Genomic DNA, 19,872 nt, shown 5'->3' on the forward strand with positions numbered 1-19,872 from the left:
CTCTCTCTCTCTCTCTTTTTCTCTTTCCATCTCTACCTTTCTCATTTTCACTCCTGCAAAGTTCTTATTCTCAATGTGGATAGAAATTCACCAACACGCTATCTTGGTTTACGTCTACTCAGCGAGAATTTACTTCGATTGTACGAGTCGCTAAACGCGATAAGTGATTCTTGCCGAGGACCGTCACGATTGTTAACCACACTGGAAAACGAAAGTATCTCACCCGTTTGGCTCGTTTATCCTTCAGCACCACCCTTCCACCCTTTTCCCACCTCCCACCTCCCATCGCCATAGCTACGAGTTTAACGTTTAAAGAGATATGCACGCTCGAGTTACGCGTCTCTACGTGACACGTACGCATTTATGTATGTATCATATATATACGTACGTATGTACACGTACGTGGATACGTACATACATACATAAGAGTATATATACGGGTAAATGTATATAGACGAAATTTCTCCCTGAATTTTCCTTTTTTTTTCTTCTTTTTTTTTCTTCTTTTTTTTTCACTCTTTTTTTACTGACTATTCTCTAAAGATTCATATTTTTTTCTTCTACTTTTCTTTTTTTTTTTTTTCTGTGAATACTCGTCTGATAATTCGCCGTGGTTTTGATAAATGGAAGAAAGAGAGAGAAAAAAAATACCTGTCCCTCCCCTCCTCCCCTCCCCTCTTCTTCTCCAACAGGACCCGATTCGAACGTCCGGAACGATCGTGAAAAACTTCATCGCTAAAAATGATTTTACGAGATCGAGACGATTACATAATAACGATCTATATACAATCGTGCAAGTTCGTACGTACGTACGCGTTTATGGCTTATCTAAAATTTTTTTCACTCGCGGCTAGGGCTCGGTATATGCGTTGAAATGATTCGATAAAACTTTAATAAGCGATTTTGTATATATGGTATGTACGTAAGTATATAGGTATATTAGAAATGCAGGAGAATGTAGATAAATGTTGAGGTAGACCGTTCAATAAATTCCTTATCTCTTGATAAAGTTTATGGGAGGAAAGAAAATCGTTGAGGAGAGGAGAGATAAAAGTTTTAAAATAAAAGTTTCAAGTGACTCTTCGTTCTCTCTCTCTCTCTCTCTCTCTCTCTTTCTTTTTTTCTTTCATCACTCTCGTGCTTTCCAGTGTAGAAATATCTTATATACGTACATACATACGTATTATATATATATATATATATATATATATATATATATAACTGTGTATATGTGTATATGTATATATACACTTGGCAATGCACGCAAAGCCGCGAATCTTGATCTTGGCAGTGAGCACCGGTTGTTGGCCATAAGCGAGCATTAGTTTAGAGGCCATCCATCTAGTATGAGGTAAAAAAGGAGATCCAAAGAAAAATAAATGTAGTTGGCTCGGTAAGCTAACGATCGTTACACCCTTTCCGAGTCGTCCCCTTTTTCGAGGAAGTCACCACTTTGGAACGTCGTTTCACGAAAACTCTCAATTAGATTTATACGAGAAGCAATTTTCACTAAAAGATTTTCACGTGAACAAGAAAGAAACAGAAGAAGAAAGAGAGACAAAAAGAGAGAGGGAGAGAGAGAGAGAGAAGAATAAGTATCGATAACTTACTCTCGATTTCTACACTCTCTATAAAATCTTTCAAACCAATCCTTTAGTGATTTTCGACTCTCTTTCTTTATCTCTCTCTCTCTCTCTTTTTTTTTTTTCTTTTTTTCTCTTTGGTTATAGTTAGACGTTTATATCGTTGATCCTGATCCTTTACGAGCGATGTACCGCGAATAGTCAGATAATAAATAACGAAGCTAATCCTTTAGAAAGCATAGTCCTGTAATAACATCTTATCTTTTCAAGATCATCCTTCAAGAAAGAGATTTCAATGTTACGAGATAACTCTCGCGTTGTCACGCATCGTATGTAATTGCAAGGATGTTAGATAATAAAGGTAAAAATAAAGCCGAAAAAGGAGAATGATCGAAAGGAAAGAAACATTATTATAAGATATCCCATCGAGAAAGTTTCTACGTTTGATAGAGATAATTCAAGATAATTGTAAGAATATTAATCGGGACGTATGTAAAAAAAGAGAGAGAGAGAGAGAGAAAGATTTTTTTTAGAGAGACGTTCTCTCTCTTTCTCTCTCTCTCTCTCTCCTCTCTTTTATTTCTTTCTTTCTCCAAAGAAATAAAAAAATGTTTTCAAAGATAAATTTATCATCGTCGTCGTCCAGTTCTATGAGAAATTAATTAACGTCTCTCTCTCTCTCCTCTCTTCTTCGAGTCTTTTTTCAATCTGATATACCCATTAATCGAACTTTATCGTCGTACGTCCACGTGGCTTGAGAGTTCGATCGAGAGTGAAACTTCGAGAGATGGAAGAGGAAAGTCAATCGTTTGGAAAGTATATGAGAGAGATAGACAGACAGAAAGAGAGAGAGAGAGAGAGAGAGAGAGAGAGAGAGACAGAGAGAGAAAGAGAGATAAAGAAAGAAATAGATAAAGACAGAAAGAGATGGTAGTATTATATATATATATATATATATATATATATATATATATATATATATATCCGAGACACAAGAAATAAAGGGCACTCACCGGCCTTTACCGTGATTTCACGGCCGAGCACCCTACCGACGCTGTTCGAGGCTTGACATCTGTAAACTGCCGAGTGTACGTCGTGTCTGTAACTCTCTGCACCGAACGGTAGGAAATACATTGAACCATTGACCAGCATCTCACGGATATGCGGTATTGGTAAAACGGGTGAGCCATCGCCCATCAGCCAATCGATCCTAGGCAATGGACTGCCGTGTGCCGAACAGTGGATCATCACACCGGTGTCGTTCGAAAATTCCACTGATGAACGTGGCTCCGAAACCAAAACTGGACCCTGACTGTCCAGCACCACTCCTCGTCCTGAAACATAACGTCCTGGATTCGTTAGAACGAGCATGTACCACTTGCACGATTATTTTAGTTAAGATTATTTTTTTTTTTTTTTAAGAATCGAAACGTCAAGTTTGTACATTTATTTATACGCATCGTATATGATTTTCTGTATGTGTATATATATATATATTTTTTTTTCTTATATCTTATGAGAATAGTTTATGAAATAAAATTTCTAAAAAAAAAAAGATACATATATATATTTTTTTTTTATATACCCGTCCATAATTTTTTTCCTTTTTTTCTTCTCTCTCTCTCTCTCTCTATCTATCTCTCTCTCACTATCGTTTCGGATTATCGATAAAGAGTTTAAACAGCTTCTTTTCCTTTCCTTTCTATTTTTTTCTTCTTTCCACTTTTTCCCTTTCTAAAGCTACAGTTAACAGAACGATCACGTACAAGTAATAACGTCATATCGATCTTCCTCGATCACCGTTGCTCTACTAGCTTTTATTGAATTCAATGCCACCATGGAATACAGAATTTATCCGTGAAAGAAACGTTTCTTCGTGGACACTCGACAGGCCATCGTTCATACAAAAAGCCATTATCGTATGAAGAAAGTAGCGAATGTTAGAAGGAGAAAGAAAGAGAGAGAGAGAGAGAGAGAGAGAGAGAGAGAGAGAGAGAGAGAGAGAAAGAATGAAAATAAGACGACAATCTTTCTCTCTCTCTCTCTCTCTCTCTCTCTCTCTCTCTCTAAAAATCCATCTTCTTCCGTACGCATTAGACTTAAGAGTACTTAACTTTCGCGTCCTTTATTTCCGCTCTCTTTACATCTTCAACATTCCACTCGTCTAGCTTTACCTTTAAGACGCGTTACTTGAATCTCGAGAAAAGAAGAAAAAAGAAAAAGAAAAAAAGAAAAAGAGATAGAGAGATAGAGAAACCACAGTTGCTCTTTCTACATAAAGCTTTCGAGATAAGACGGAAATGATACGATCGCGTCTTCGGGAATCACTTGAGCGTTTAATCGAACTAAACTTTCTTTCAAGGAGAAAAAGAAAAAAAAAAAAAGAAAAGGAAAAAGATAAAAAGGAAGAAGAAGAGAAAAGAAAAAAATGTTGAATCGCTCGATAAATTACTTCAACTACTCGAGTAGGATCGGGATAGAGATAGATAAAAACGGAAAGAAAAAGATACAGATAAAAAGAGCTAGATAGATAGATAGATAGATAGATAGAGAGAGAGAGAGAGAGATCGTGAGACTCGAGCAACAGTATTCTTCGCGTCGCGAGAGTACCAAGAGACCGAATCGTTCTTTCATCGACACACATATACATATTATACGTTCAAACAAATTTTCCGAATATTCTGGACACATATGTACATAGATATATACAACGAGCGAACTAGTTCGTCCATTTCTCCATAACAGTACGATCGGAGTATTTTCCATTCTTTTCTTTCCTCACCTCTCTCTCTCTCTCTCTCTCTCTCTCTTTCTTTATCTCTCTCTCAGTCTCTCACTTCATCTCTCTGATCCTCTCTATCTGCTTCAATCGAGAAAATCTGATAGAGGATCTCCGTCGCAGCTGATGCCAGCAGTATCGAAGCTTTGTCCGGACTATTCTACCTTCTTGTTTTCTACCGATCGGGGATGAGTCGGTGGAGGTAGATATCCTCGAGAAATGCACATATCTTTCTCATAAAAATAAGAAGTGAAAGAACGAGAGAGAGAGAGAGAGAGAGAGAGAGAGAGAGAGAGAGAGAGAGAGAGAGAGAGAGGCACGCAAAGAGAAAAAATGATAGGTAGATAAGAACAAAAATCGATTGCATTATGCATGAAAAGCAGTTTGATAACAGTCGGGATGTATAGAATCGCTAAGAGTACGATTGGTCCAACGGGATATATATCCATGGATATTAGTATACGTATGTATGCGTTGTGTATATATGCGAGGCTTTGTGCGTTTCTATCGAAGCACCTGCGGTCCCGGTTTTACAACTATGTGCGCACCAAACCAACCCTCTCTATCCATCTCGTATTATCGCGAATCTCTACCCCTTCTCTCTCTTTCTCTCTCTCCCTCTCTCACCCCTCCTTCTCTTTCACTCTCGAGTCTCTCGAATTCCAGCTCTCTGCGACCGATATCAGTTAGCGAGCACTGTACGAGCAAGCGATTTTCGCGAGGCTCGTATTAAACGTGCGAGGAGGAAGAAAAATGGTTGGATTAATCACCCCCATGGGGGAGGGGAGAGGGAGGAGGGGTTGAGGAACGAGAGGGGTTGCTTGGTACACTCTGCGAATGATATGAACGGATATGCCGGTCGCTTGATTTTCGTTCGACCAACACATTTTGTTTTCTCTCTCTCTCTCTCTCTCTCTCTCTCTCTCTCTCTCTCTCTATCTCTATTTATCTATCTATCTATATATCTTTCTTTTTTTATTCTCCTATAAATACGTATAGTTTAACTAGTTACTTGTCATCAGATTGTCCTTTTCATTTTTTATCTTCCCCGTTTATATATATATATATATATTTTTATCGAATTAATTAATAATTATATTACGATTATGTTGATAACATAAGTTTGAAGAAATTTATTTACATTACTCTTTTTATCTCTTCTATCTTCTTTTTCAATTCTCACAGAACTTTCTACTTTCATAGATAAGATATATATATATATATATATATATATATATATATATATATATATATATAGACACAGCACACATAGTAGAATATTTGGAAAAGTCGATCTGTTTATGTCGAACCAACGGAAATTAGAGTTCCATGGTGGACCCTGGCAACGTTCATTGTCCCGTAATACTACGAGTTCGATCTCCGTTCGCACGAATACATCTCGCTAGAGGATCGTTCGAGAAGAGCTTATCTCGACAGGACACATAAACGTCGATCGAGAACGACTCATCCCCTCCCTCTCTCTCTCTCTCTCTCTCTCTCTTCCTCTCTCTTTATCTCTATCTTTCTCGTTTCCTGAGACTATCCAAAACTGGCATCGGCGAATTTCATATTTCGTCGCCGTGAAGGAGGATTTCAACCGAGCACATTAACGTTTTATCGTTCCGCACATGTTCTGTCTCCCTTACGTACACACACTATTCGCATACATACATATATACATACATACATACATACATACATACATACATACATACATACATACATACACCACGATAATTTCCTGCGTCGTTGGTATGGAACGTGAATCCTTGTACGTAGCTATGCCATGGCTTTGGTATTATGCATCAACGCCATTTATGCCACATTTACACGCACGACACACCCATACCTTCATTACTATCTTCCTCATCTCCCCTCTTCTTCGCTCCTTCTCTCTCTCTCTCTCTCTCTCTCTCTCTCTCTCTCTCTCTCTCTCTCTCTCTCTCTCTCTGTTTCTAACACAGTTGATGCATCCTGGTAGTTGTACGTATCCGGCTGTCGTACATGCAGAGAGAGAAAGAGAAAGAGAGATAGAGATAGAGATAGAGAGAGAGAGAGGACCAGACCAGCCATCCTCGCTTTAGCGTACACGCACTACATATACACACACCTCTATATATGCTTACACGCGCCCGTATGCGATGTCTCTTTGTGTATGTATATGTGTTCGTACGCATTACATGTGACTGCATTGACTATGTAAACGATTCTGCTAGTGCTGCCGTTCCTGCTGCTGCTGTTGCTGCCGTTGCTGCTGCTATTGCAGTTAGTTGTTGGTTGGTGCTACTAGTACCGTTACTGGTGCTGCTGCAACTACACCTATCTCTCTCTCTCTCTCTCTCTCTCTCTCTCTCTCTCTCTCTCTCTATCTATCTATCTTTCTCTCTCTCTCTCTCTCTCTCTCTGCAGCTTTATCTCTCTAGCTCTCCCAGGCTACTACCCTGTATTTTCGCGCTGTAGCTCGCGTTCCTGATTAATTACAGAGAACCGTTACGGCTGGCACGGCCGTTGCATCGCACCGACATTATCATCCAGCACACGAAACCCACGTCACTGACGAATTAACAGACTAACTTGGGAATCCACGACTGGCGTACAACGCTCATACACGCGTTATTCCTTTCTTAGTCTCGAGAAACGTCGTGTCGAGTTATCTTCTTTATATTTTTCGAGCAACACGCGATCGAAACGGAGCAACGAACATTTATCCAATCCAATATTTTCATCCGAAAGTTTTAATTAATTTATATAAATTATACGCGAACGAAACGTACGCATAAGCGATATAATGCGTTATATAAAGTGTATCGTATTTACAGATCGTTTACGAGGTTTGTTTCCTAACGAAGGAGAACGTGTAACGATCGAAATTAAATAGTTGCGTTTGATTAAAAAAAAAAAAAAAAAAAAAAAAAGAAAAAAGATAAAAAAGAAACAAAACAAAAAAGCGATGTACAATATTTTTTTAAAAAATACCTATTATACGCGTAACCTATATGAATTTCGTATTCGTAAAGTTCATTTCGTATCGGTCGAAAAATTTCGCACGTTCCGATTTTTTCCTCTGTATGTACCTCCGTCCATCCCCTCTTCCCTGCCCTCGCAAAAATATAAAAAATATTCGTCAAAAATCAAACCAAAACACATTGTTTACACTTTAACAAGAGAAATGATGAATTTATTCCGCGACCGCGCCTTACCTTTCGTCCCAGTTTTGTTTCGCTGCTTTCTATCTTTTTTTTTTTTTGTTTTTTTGATATTGTTTCTCCTTTTTGTTATTTTCCTTTTCGACATGCTACACTCCTCTCTCTCTCTCTCTCTCTCTCTCTTTCTCTTTCTCCACTCGTAAGCTTTTATCGTCGTATCTTCCTTTTCGTAATTTTAGAAAACAACGGGAAAGTAGAGCCGTTAATTACGACGGCACTTTTCTCTCTCTCTCTCTCTCTCTCTCTCTCTCTCTCTATCTCTCTGAGAAACAGAGAAACACAATATAAAAAAAAAAACGATATATATGTACGTTGAAGGGAAGAGAAAGGCAAGTCGAAAAATATGTCGTCAAACGTGATTACATATGCCGCTAATTAAGTCACAGGTGGCATGGACCCGAACAAAGCGTTTCCTCCCCCTCTCTCCTCCCTCCCATTCCTCTTCTTTTCTCTTGAATCCAACCCTCTATTTTCCTTCTTCCTTCCTTCCTTCCTTTCTTTCTTTCTTTCTTTCTTTCTTTTTTCTTTTCGCTTTAATATTTTCTTTATTATCTCACTCTTCTTTCGGAACAACGTACGCGAACTAGATAAGCTACAAATGCTTTCATCTGGTATCCATATATGCCTTTTCCTTTTATTCTTCGTAAAACAAATTTTCGAGATAATCAAAGAGACAGATTATTATACATACGTACATACACATACACATACATACACACATATATATATATATACATACATACATATATATCGACCATCTATTTGTTTATCTGCAAACGCGTGAAAAATATCGTTAATATCGATTAGAATTGAAAATGTGCGATCGAACTTGAAATTCTTCTGTTTCTTTTTGCTTCCCTCTTCTTTTTTTTATTCGTTTTTTGTCTCTCTTTCTCTCTCTCTCTCTTTTTTTCGATATATATTTTTCTCCTTCGGGTAAAGCGAAGTAACGCGACTGTGTACAGGGATCACGGTTAATTTCTCCTCTGGTAATGGCGCACAATGCCACCGGCAATGAGAGGATAAGAGGGGTGAGGAAACTCGCGTGGCGAAAGCCAATACGATTGGCCAATGGCTTCGATTCCACGTACGAGAATAGTGCACACGCGTAAATACGCACAATCGGACGGCTGGATAAAGCCATGGGGAACGGATCGATCCCGCGGAATATAAAGCCCCAACCCCGTTCAACCATCTAACCTTCTCTCTCTCTCTCTCTCTCTCTCTCTCTCTCTCTCTCTCTCTCTTTCTCTCTCTCTCTCTTTTTGCCTATTCCCTACCCTTCCTTTCCTCTCTTCCGCATGAACCCATTTTCATCCGACGACAACGACGGAACGTTGGCCTATCATCTTCGACGAATCTATTAAGGATACGTAAATTTTATGAAAATTGCATCTGTGCTTATATATCTTATACATGAATGTATCTTATATATAAATGTACATATACAACAGTATATGTATATATATATATATATATATATATATATATATATATATATAACGTAGTAGGAAAAAGAGTCAACAAGATTCGAGTCTTTCCCAGAGTTAAATCAAGTGGCAAGTATTTATAAAAAAAACAAAGAAACAAATACATATTTATTAATGTCAAAAAACGTTGTAATTTTTCTTCACACTACGTCGAGTCTCTTGTGTTAACGAAAAAAAAAAAAAAAAAAAAAAAAAAAACAGTAGTACTAAATCGATCGAAAAACAAAAGCAGATTGAACGCATTCGATAAAATTTGTTTGCAAAAAAAAGGAAAACGATTGGCCGATCGTGACTGACATTTTACATGTGTACTATACGCGATCTTTTTTTCTTTTTCCCTTTTTTTCTTCTCGCTTCGAAATACCTTTTTATCGAAATCACAGATAACAAAAATTCGCCGTTGTTAGAAGGAGCTCGAAATAAAATTTCCGGTACGTCTATGTAACTACGTAAGATACATATGTATTCGTTAAACATTGAAGAACTACGATGTAACTTCCGGGTGCTCGATTATCGTCGTTCCTTTTTCTTATTCTTTCTTTTCCTAACTCCGACGTAACACGATGTTCTCGACATCTTATCGAATCACTTTGCTCGCCAGAGTCGAATCGATGTAGTCTACAAGGAGTAGCACCCCGTTCTTCTTCGAGGTACACATTGAGAGTAGACGAGCATTATGCACGCGTCATGGAGCATGATGTTGGCGCTGGTCTTCTCGAGTTCGTTCGGATAAAAGGAACAAGAGGTAAAGATCGCAAGAGCGAAAGATGGTAAATAATAAAATTAGTCGGTTGAGATCTTCCCATATATTTTATCTCTTCTCGCTCTTTCTCTTTCCTTCGTCTTTCTCGTGATCGATCGCGAATAATGCGAATATAACTCCGATTAAAAAAATAAAAAAAAAATGGGAATGATAATAAGAGCGAGAGAAAAAGAGAGAAAGAGAGAGAGAGAGAGAGAGAGGGGGAGAATTAACAATAAATTTTAATCCAAGATCTTCATTTGCATTTCTTTTCTTTTTCTCTTACGTATGAATGTGTGTGTGTGTGTGTGTATAATATAATTTAGACGCAAGTGATAAAGCGAAGAAAAAAATGTAGATTTAGAGAAAGATAATTAATAATTAAATTAGTCTAATAATATCTTCTAACTTTATTCTCCGCCTCTCTCTCTCTCTCTCTCTCTCTCTCTCTCTCTCTTTCTAGTTTATATACCGATCAAACATTGAAGATATCTCGAATTCTAATGGATGTCTAAAAAAAATAGAACTAACCAAGATCGAAAAAGAGAGAGGAAGAGAGAAAAGAACGAGAGGGCGAGAGAGAAAGAGATACGATAAAATTAGTCGACTAGAATCATATTATTTTTTCTTATTCCATCTCTCCTTCTCTCTACCTTTATTTTTCTCCCTCATGTATGATCCCACGTTGAATATATCTGGAGTTAGCAGGCGTCTTCATCCGACCGAACGGAAGAATCCAACGAGACGGAGCAATATCGACGGAAATCGAATTGCAAAATGGAGAAAATGACTGCTAGTGTCCTCGTCTAGCATTCCCTCAACATTTTCTTCGTTCGTTGCACGACGCAGAAGGATGCGACGAAGAGATAGGAAGAAGTTTGATAGAGATAGAGAGAGAGAGAGAGAGAGAGAGAGAGAAAGGGAGAAAGAGAAAAGAGAAAGAAACAGAGAGAGAAAGAGAGAGAGAGAGAGAGAGAAAGAGAGAAATAGTTCGATAGAGATAGATAGAGATAGAGAAAGAGAGAGAGAGAGAGAGAGAGAGAGAGAAGAGAAACGCATTCCTGAGCGAGTTAATCCCCCGGAGTCTGGAATGGCTGACAATTCCACGGATCTATGCCTTCTGCCATCCTCCTCTCTCTTCGTTCTCTCGTCCACCACTACGTCCTGTCCTCTTCATACGTTCTGACGTACATACAACGTATGTATGTATTATACGTACGTACGTATATACGTAGGTATGTATCTATGTAGATAAAACGCATACGTGTGCAAGAGTACACCTATCTACACGTTCGTTCGCGTAATCGAGTCTCGTTCGTCTGCGTGATCCGTGCGGTCTTTTCTTTCTCTTTCACTATCTCTGTCATCCTCTCTCTCTCTCTCTCTCTATATATATATATATATATATATATATATATATATATATATTATCATTCCAAATCTATTCGTCGATTCGCAATATCGCGGAATTCGTAGTAAATGGATCGTAATACCGACGGGAATCTCGCGTAGAATGCGTATTACGTATTGTCGTTTCACCTTTCATTTTTTGTACATTCTTTTTATTATTTTCATTCTTATTATGAATGTGTATTTAATGGTACGTATATATACATATTTATATACGTGTGTATATGTATGTATGTTACGTTATGTTGTTATAGATACGTGCGGGATCATTAAGGTCAAAAGGACAGACACCTCGTAAGATGGATTATTTTCTATTATTCTTTTCGTTCGTTTTCGATAAATCTATCTCGGTATGTTAAATTCTTTTACGTTTCGAAGGAATACGACTTCACTGTTTCAACGAGTTCGACGTCGTCGTCGTCAACGCGTTAAACGTCGTCGAACTGAAGATAGACGGCTCTCTCTCTCTCTCTCTCTCTCTTTCGCGAAAACGCGATTGGATTTTCCAAAGCCACGGTGAATCGATTATTGGATATCGTTTTACTAAGGGGTGGGGGAAAGGGATAGTTCGATTAAACGAACTCTGCCAGGAGAATATCATAAGGAAAACGAAAATTGTGTAGGATGGTAATACTGCTTGGCTTTTCGAAGAATAGACGATTCTTATCGATAAACTGAAATCTCTCTCCCTCTCTGTCTGTCTCTGTCTCTTTCCCCCTTCTCCTATCCATAATAAATATATTCATTTAAATCGTTCTTCCAGCAGAAACTCGCATCTCTTTCTCTCTTCGTCTGTCCTTCTCCTTCTTATTAATTCTAATAAATCTAATATTTAATTCATATGACGATAATGAACCTTCTCTCTCTTTTCATTTATATTACGAAATAATAAATGAATAAGACGGAAGCGAAATGATTTTTCTACTTGTAATTTCTAATGCTCTAAACTAAAACGATCGTCGCAGTATGATATGAAGAAGGAAAAGAGAAGAGAAAGGAGAAGAGCACTAGTCTCTCGACGACACTATAACGTCCTTCCTTCGTAAACTGCTTAGAGCCAGATAGCAGCTTCTAAGTTCTTCTTTCGTTGCCGGAGTAACTTTCTTAATACCCCTCTTAGCGGAGTTAATCTTACCGATTAATGCTTTACTAACCTTCTCCTTCTTTCTCCTTCTCTTCCTCTTCATCTCCTTATTCTACGTCTTTCTACCTATTTCCTGTTTCTGCTTCTTCGAAAATTTATATCTCGCTAATACTTGACGATATCTTTTAGTTTCCATAAAGGAATACATTTTCTTTATAATTACTTAAATATAACGTTAATTACGTGTTCGTATTAATAATAAATTCTAAGTTTGATACGTACGTAGGATAAACGAAAATCCTTCGAAATATTTTATAAAGATATAAAGGGAGATAAGAAAAAAAAAAAAAAAGAAATGTTGTAAGCGATGGTCGTAAGTTGTTTCAATTTCGTTGATATCGTAGATAACTAACGATAAGATATAATATTTGTAACGAAGACGCTGATTAAGTCGATCGTTGATATCTGCTTTAAATAATGATTAATATATAGATTAAAAATATATTAGTAAAAACGATCTCGTAATTTTTTGATGCATTCGTAGAAGAAACGAAACTTAACGATGATCGAAAGTAGCTCGTTCGTGTTTTACCTACCTCTAATCGCAATATCTAATAAAATAGTGACGAAGACGAATTAATTGATATTCGCTGATATTAAAAATAAAGATTATTAACCTATACGATATTAAAATATCTGTCTCGTAGTATCTTAATCTAATCGTTGGAAAAAAGATGGAAAGTCGATAATAATTGATTAGCGCTCATTAACGTTATTAATTACGATTAAAATAAAACGTATGTAACGATAAATCAGTCGATTTATAAGTATATGAGTACTTACGTTGCAAAATGTTCGCTGGGGTTAAATAATTAAGGGAGAGACTTCGATTACGTACGTCTTCGCTCAAGTACGACGTGACTAAGACTAACGAGTACATCCTACGACGCGTATGTCCTAGATACAAAGAAATGTAAACGCGAGGTCACCTTGTGTTACGAGGTACTATCTACGATACATGTAAAGTAGAGAAAAACAAAACAAAACAAACGGAGAAGAATAAAGGGAGACTTACTAAGAGATTTCTAAGAATTAATATGTTTCGTTCGTTTCTAAGAAAATATATTTCTTTGTATTGACATTTTGCAAATTGTATTTCATTTACTTACAAATATCTCATAGGTGAGGATCGTAGTCGCGTAAGTTTTGAACTGTAGTAAATTATAGAGAGAGAGAGAGAGAGAAAGAGAGAGTGCGTGCGTGCATGAGTGAGTGAGAGAGGAAGAGAGAGAGAGAGAGAGAGAGAGAGAGAAATGAAAGTAACAAACAGAGTGGGAGAAGAATTACGAGCTTAATTAACTTGTGACGAACGAAGCCACCGCAAAATCTCACGGCGCATAAATTTACGTAGTACATTGCAAAATGAGTTAACGTTGGCACGTTTTACCTTCTCCTAAAACCTCTCCGCCGGCATCACCATCAGCAGCACCACCAGCACTACCACCGTTACCACCACCATAACCATCAGCACCACCGGCAACAGCTACAGTGCACCATTACTAGAGGCAGAACTCTGCCGTCTTATAAAATAATACGATATTAAAATTACGAGTTAGTATCGTTTGCTCTTTTGATTCGTTGTTCTTCGTCTGAGTGGTTATCTTAATTCATTCGTCATTATTGCGATGTTTATAATAACTAAGAGATATTATTCAACGAAGTTACTTTGTTCTTTTCGTTTGGGAAATAAACATAAAGATAGATAGACAGATAGAGAGAAAGAGAGAGAAGAATAACGTTAAAAAAAAAGTGCAATATAAAATGAGAGAGATATTTTAATGAACGAATATATACAGTTTTATATGATAGGGAGAAAAGAAAGAAAAGAAAAGGGTAGGATGAATTTGTTAAGAAAATAGATATATGGATCAAAGGATTATAAAGCTAGTTAGTAATAAGTTCTTTCGGTCAGGATATATGTATTTCATATCTGGATTTTTATCCTTCTAAAGGACGACGACGACGACGACGACTATCGTAAAAGCAAGCTTCCAAGGTCTACTCTCGAACACATTTTCTTGACGTTTGAGATGAGAGATAGAGATATGAAAAGAGATAGAAAGAGAGATAGATAGATAGGAAGATAGAGAGAGAGAAAGAGAGAGAGAGAGAGAGAGAGAGAGACGTTAAAAGTTTATACTTCCTGACTTGGCTTCGTGCGAAATAAATAAAACGATTTCCGATAGAAGGAAGAATCGACTCCCGTTGTGAGAGGAAGAGGCGGAAAGGAGGAAGGGGGAGGGAGAGGATCGGTTCGATTAATCGATACAAAAGCGAGGGAAACGAAGGAATTCATTTAAAGCTGATCCCCGCGTAATTCGTTTGAAACCGGGGCGAAAGTGGAGAAGTGGAAAGAGCGAGTGAGATAGAGAGTGATCGTATGTATGTGCACGTGCGTGTGTATGTGTGAGAGAGAGAAAGAGAAAGAGAAAGAGAGAAAAAGAGAGAGAGGGAGAGAGAGAGTTCTCGCGTATCCTCATCGCGTTTCTCAAGAGATGACTTTTGCGAATTCGATGGTTGCTTTTCCGTACAATTAATCTCGAATAGCAAGATTAATCGACGCTTCTTTGCATAAATAAAAGAGAGAGCGTTTTATTTGTATTTCTCTCTCTCTCTCTCTCTCTCTCTCTCTCTCTCTCTCCCTCTCTCGTTTTTTCTTCTCTCTTTTTATCTCTTTTTTTCTATACTTTTTTTCGATACCTCTATCTCAGTATCAGACGAATTCTCTTTTACTTCATTTTAAAATCCTTTGATTTTCTTTTTTGTTTCTACTTACTATTTATCCGTGTACGTACTCGTTTTCGTCTGTTATCGCTGATGGACTCCGTCCATGTTCTCGGAACATGCTGTATTAGCATAATGCGCACGGTGTCGTTGTTCTCTCTCTCTTTTTCTCCATCTCCATTTTTATCTATCTATCTCTATCTGACTCTTTTGTCATGGATATTTCAATGTATATGGGTACATCGGAGATATCGACCGACGTGGACATACGTAAGTACTTACAAGCATCTCCTCTCTCTCTCTCTCTTTCTCTTCTCGTCGATTAAATTATGTATAAAAACGATGAAACGATTGTTTGACAAATTTCAACTCGGAGTTAGAATTTTCATGCGAGAACATCGATCGGCACGATGATCTACCAATATCGATTAATACGAACGAATTTTGTTCTCTTTTTATCTCTCGCTGTGTATGTGTGTCTATATATATATATATATATATATATATATATATGCATGCGTGTGCATATGTGTGTGTATTAATTCAATGAACGTTACATCGTTACAAACGTGTAGAGATCGTGTTCCATGGGCTGTTCGAGAAAATTAGGTGACGTTAATCCGGAATCTGTAGATTTTACGAAATTCCTGGCCATCGGAAGAGTAGGCCATCCCCTATCAACGTTTACCTTCGTTATAGGAATCGATAATTTCAATTAATTCTCTCGATCCTCATTATGTTAGAAGGAATTGCGAAAAGTGGATCAGATGCGGGATTGAAAGCTTTCGATATATTCTCTTCTACGATAAAATTCTTTTTCTTTTCTTCGATATCCACGTATACGTTTGTACGTATAAAGAAAGAAAAAGTTTGATCGTACCTTTTTCTCTTCTTCTAAAAAGAAAAAAAAGGAAAAGAAAAAGAAAAAAGATAGGAAAAGAGTGAGGAAAAAAGAATACGAGTAAATATATTCTAAACGAAAAGTATATAAAAACGGATTGTGCGATAAGAGATAAAAGAAATTAATTCGAGAAGAAATGTCGAAAATAACGTGGGAACCGCAAAGGGCTCGAAGAAATGTGTTTGAACGAGACGATATTACTTTCGTCGTGTACTCTCACATGTGAGATCCACGTATCTGTGCGTTTCCGTGTGTGCGTGTGCGTGTGTGTGCACTTGGCCAGGAAAATCGAGGGACAAAGTATTCGAAGACCTTTTAAAAAAAGCTCGTGCCACGTTAAATTCCAAAGCTCGTCCTACAATTCCTTCCCCCCGCCCCTCTCTCTCTCTCTCTCTCTCTTTTTCTCTCTGCTTTGTTTTTTGTCTTTTTTTTTTTTTAATTTACTTTTTATTTTTTTTCGCCGAGTTTTTTGGCATTGCGAAAATGTTGGTCTCGGTTTTCTTTCCGAGGACACAGACATAGACGAGGGTTGAGAGAAAGCAGGGAGAGGGGAGGATAGAGGTCGAAAGGCATTAAACCTCATTTTGCATTCTAATTACTAAGGGCGACTCTTTTGCGTTAGCGACTAAATTGTAAATTATTTTCAATTGTGAAGTAAAATATGGAACAGGCATATAAAGTGCCCGTGGACATGACCAATTCCACCCCCTCCTTCTCTATTTACCCCTATTCTCTACCGTTACTACCTCTCTCTCTCTCTCTCTCTCTCTCTTTCTCTCTCTTTTCACCAACGTAAATATAGTCTCGCCGCAGATATTGTTCATTATACGCCATCCATCGTTAATTACTCTGAATATAATTAAAAAGGCACAATGGTGTTGGTGATCACGGTTGTGCCGTTGCTACGTAAGCAAAATTCTTTTGTTCGACGTTACTTAAGTTCTTTTTTCTTTTTTTTCTTTCTCTCTCTTTTTCTCTCATTCTCTCATTCTCTGTTTCTTTCTTTCTTTCTTTCTTTCTTTTTACGAGGGGGTTAATGTTGAAGCGTAAGTAGGTATAGGAAAGATTCATTCATTATTTGTCATATCGACGGACACACGCACGTGCATACGAATGCGCATATAGAGTTGATAAAAAATAATTAATTAATTAATTAATTAATTAATTAATTAATTAATTAACGAATTGGAACGCGTCAGTATATTGCATTATATAATGTCGAAAGTAAAAAAGAGTAAATAATGCATTATGAAAAGTTATTAATACAATGGAGTGTTTTCTTTCTCTAAAGAAGAATTATTTGTTAAGAATGTAAAAAAAAAAAACGAAGATAAAATAAAATGAAATGGAAAAAAAGAAAGAAAAATAAAAAAAGAAAGGGAGGGGGGAAGCTGTTTCGAGGTCCAGGGAGAGCTGAGAAAAAGGTGGTGGAGTTGGATTCCACGAGTTAAAATCGTACAATTTAAGCTAGGTAGCTACGCCGCAGTAATTTTATCCCCCAACGTAGTCGTCGCTAATTTAACGAAGTTAGCGTGGCGTAATTAAGAGAAAAATTCCAATTCGGAAGAGGTTAATGAGAACAAAGGAAGAGTTGGGATGGCTGCTCGATGAGAGAAAAGTTTGGAACCGTTCGAAGTTTTTATTATTTTTTGTTCGATCTTTTTTCTTTTTAATATTTCCTATGAGTTAGGATTAAAGATCAATTTCTGAGAGCTTTCGAATTGCACGGTCCTCTTTAAAAGAAAGAAAAAATAAAAGTCATCGTCTTTTTTCTCTTTCTTGTTCTCTCTCTCTCTCTCTCTCTCTCTCTTTTTCTCTTTCTCCCCCTCCCACCCTTTGTCTATCTCACTCCCACCCTTTTTTCATATCTCGATGGCACGCCGAGTTATTTCGCAATTTAATAGCGAGACCTCTTTTTCCTCTTCTTTCTCTCTTTCTTTTTTTTTCGAGCTTCCTTTTTACTCCCTTCCACATTGCGAGCGAGCGAGCGAGCGAACGAGTTCCTCCGATGAAACCAGGAATGCAATGATGCAGGATGGCGCAGTTGGACGGTGCAACGATGCGGAGACCGGACATTTTCCAAATTCAAAACGATCCGCGAAACGTCGCTCGTGACAAGCACTGTGCGACCGGTTCGTATATTCACGTGGTCAGACCGCATCGCATTTTAATTCTCGCTTGGCAGAAAATCGAAAAAAAAAGAGAAAAGAAAAGAAAAAAAGAAAAAAGAAAAGAAAAAAAGAAAAAAGGAAGAAAAGAACTATCTCGCATTTTTACATATATTTCATGTTTCTTTCTTTTCTGTTTCTCTTTTCTCTCTGTCTCTCTCTCTCTCTCTCTCTCTTTATTGTTATCATTATTGTCAATTAGACCGGATTAATAACAGATTACAGGAATTAATGTAGAGATAGATATTTTCTATAATTTCGATTGGAAATTGGATCTCGAAGAGAATAACATGCCTTCTACAATTTCATTGTGTTCGATCGAGGCACGAACCTCATAGCCGGAGCTCGATCCAGAGTTAGAGCAAGAGCCCAGAACGAGAGCCAGAACCAGAGCCTCGGGCGAATCGAAATTTGCTACGATTCGACGCGATTGGATCGCGTATACGAGGAGATGTAAATCGGACGTTGGGAGAAATTTAAGAGGCAGCGTGCCAGTACTGTTTACCAGGAACGAGGTACCAACGTTAATAGGGTAATAGATAGGCAGGCGTATTCGGGTGATTAGGTATCGGTCGATAAAGGTGATATCGTTCTCCCATCTATATACTTCGCTATAATCCCATCCCATAAAATTAATTCGATCTTTCTATTGTTTTTTTCCTTTTTTTTCAAAAATAAAAGATCAAATCGTTTAAATCATATCGAAGAATAATCGATCGATTAAAAGATTACAATTTATCGGGAGAACAAAGGATCGATTTGATTAAGATAACGAGAGATAAATCGTCCGTATCCGTTCGATTATACCAGTAAATTCCATCGGCTCGCAGGTTTCACGCTGCGTATTTCTCTATGAGAGAGACAGAGAGAAGAACACTATGCAAGAGCATAGCAGAGGAGAAGCCATTAGACACGGAGTGCGCTACCAACTGGATGCGAACTGTAGATCGGAACGACGACGCTGAAACTGGCAAACATATTCGAGATTTAGGACAAGCGTCGATATATAGATAGCTCTTGCGAGACTATCGGCGTCGGCTTGACAGATCGATCGTAATTAAATCGATGCGATCGGTTGCCCTCCTCTTCCTCTTCCTCATCCTCATCCTCATCCTCATCCTCATCCTCCATCTACTTCTCCTCTTCCCACCTCCATCATCCCTTCTCTTGCACCAACCTTCGACGAGTAGCGTCGCGCACGGACTTAACTCTAAATCTAGGAATGGGGTCGATCGAAGCTACACCACCATCAGGATGCATTATGGAGCTGGAGAGGACATCGGCATAGATAGGTGAACGTGCTAGCCGGGCAGGTTATCTCGCGCCTATTTGCACGATAGTCCTGTTTCCGATTAATCAGCTACCCTCGGAATTAACGCAGTCTCTGGGGCTTCCCTCCTATCAACCATTTCCTCTCTCTCTCTCTCTCTCTCTCTCTCTCTCTTTATCTCTTTATCTCTCTTTGTGTGTCATTAACTTGTAACATTTTCTCTGGAGAGAGAGAGAGAGAAAGAGAAAGAGAGAGAGAGGTGCACGTTTATATTTATAGCTTTATTATAGGTATTTATTACGTTTATGAATATGTCCTTTATTTACATAAAGGTATAGGATTACGCTTCTCTCTTGATTGAATCTAACTGATGAAATTGCTTGTTTAAATCGAATTAAAATAAAATTTAATCAAAGAAGAAAATAAAATGAAAAAGAGAAGGAAAGAATACAGTC

General features: G+C 37.8%; 1 protein-coding gene across 10 annotated transcripts in view; it reads right to left on the bottom strand.

Moving 5' to 3' along the window:
- LOC122635083 (Down syndrome cell adhesion molecule-like protein Dscam2) overlaps nt 1-19,872 on the bottom strand; it is a 195,094-nt gene that overhangs the window by 64,029 nt on the left and 111,193 nt on the right. For 7 of the 10 annotated variants that reach the window (XR_006328557.1, XM_043824870.1, XM_043824869.1 and 4 more), the window contains one exon: nt 2,597-2,932. Coding sequence is in view for 9 of the 10 variants with exons in the window: in XM_043824870.1 (XP_043680805.1) it covers nt 2,597-2,932 (336 nt within the window). In the remaining variant the exon portion in view is untranslated. The remainder of the gene's footprint in view (nt 1-2,596; nt 2,933-19,872) is intronic. The other 3 variants (XM_043824875.1, XM_043824874.1, XM_043824876.1) reach the window with 1 other exon arrangement.

This window comes from Vespula pensylvanica, chromosome 17 (genome assembly GCF_014466175.1).
Source record: "Vespula pensylvanica isolate Volc-1 chromosome 17, ASM1446617v1, whole genome shotgun sequence".
NCBI classification, from domain to species: Eukaryota; Metazoa; Arthropoda; class Insecta; order Hymenoptera; family Vespidae; genus Vespula; species Vespula pensylvanica.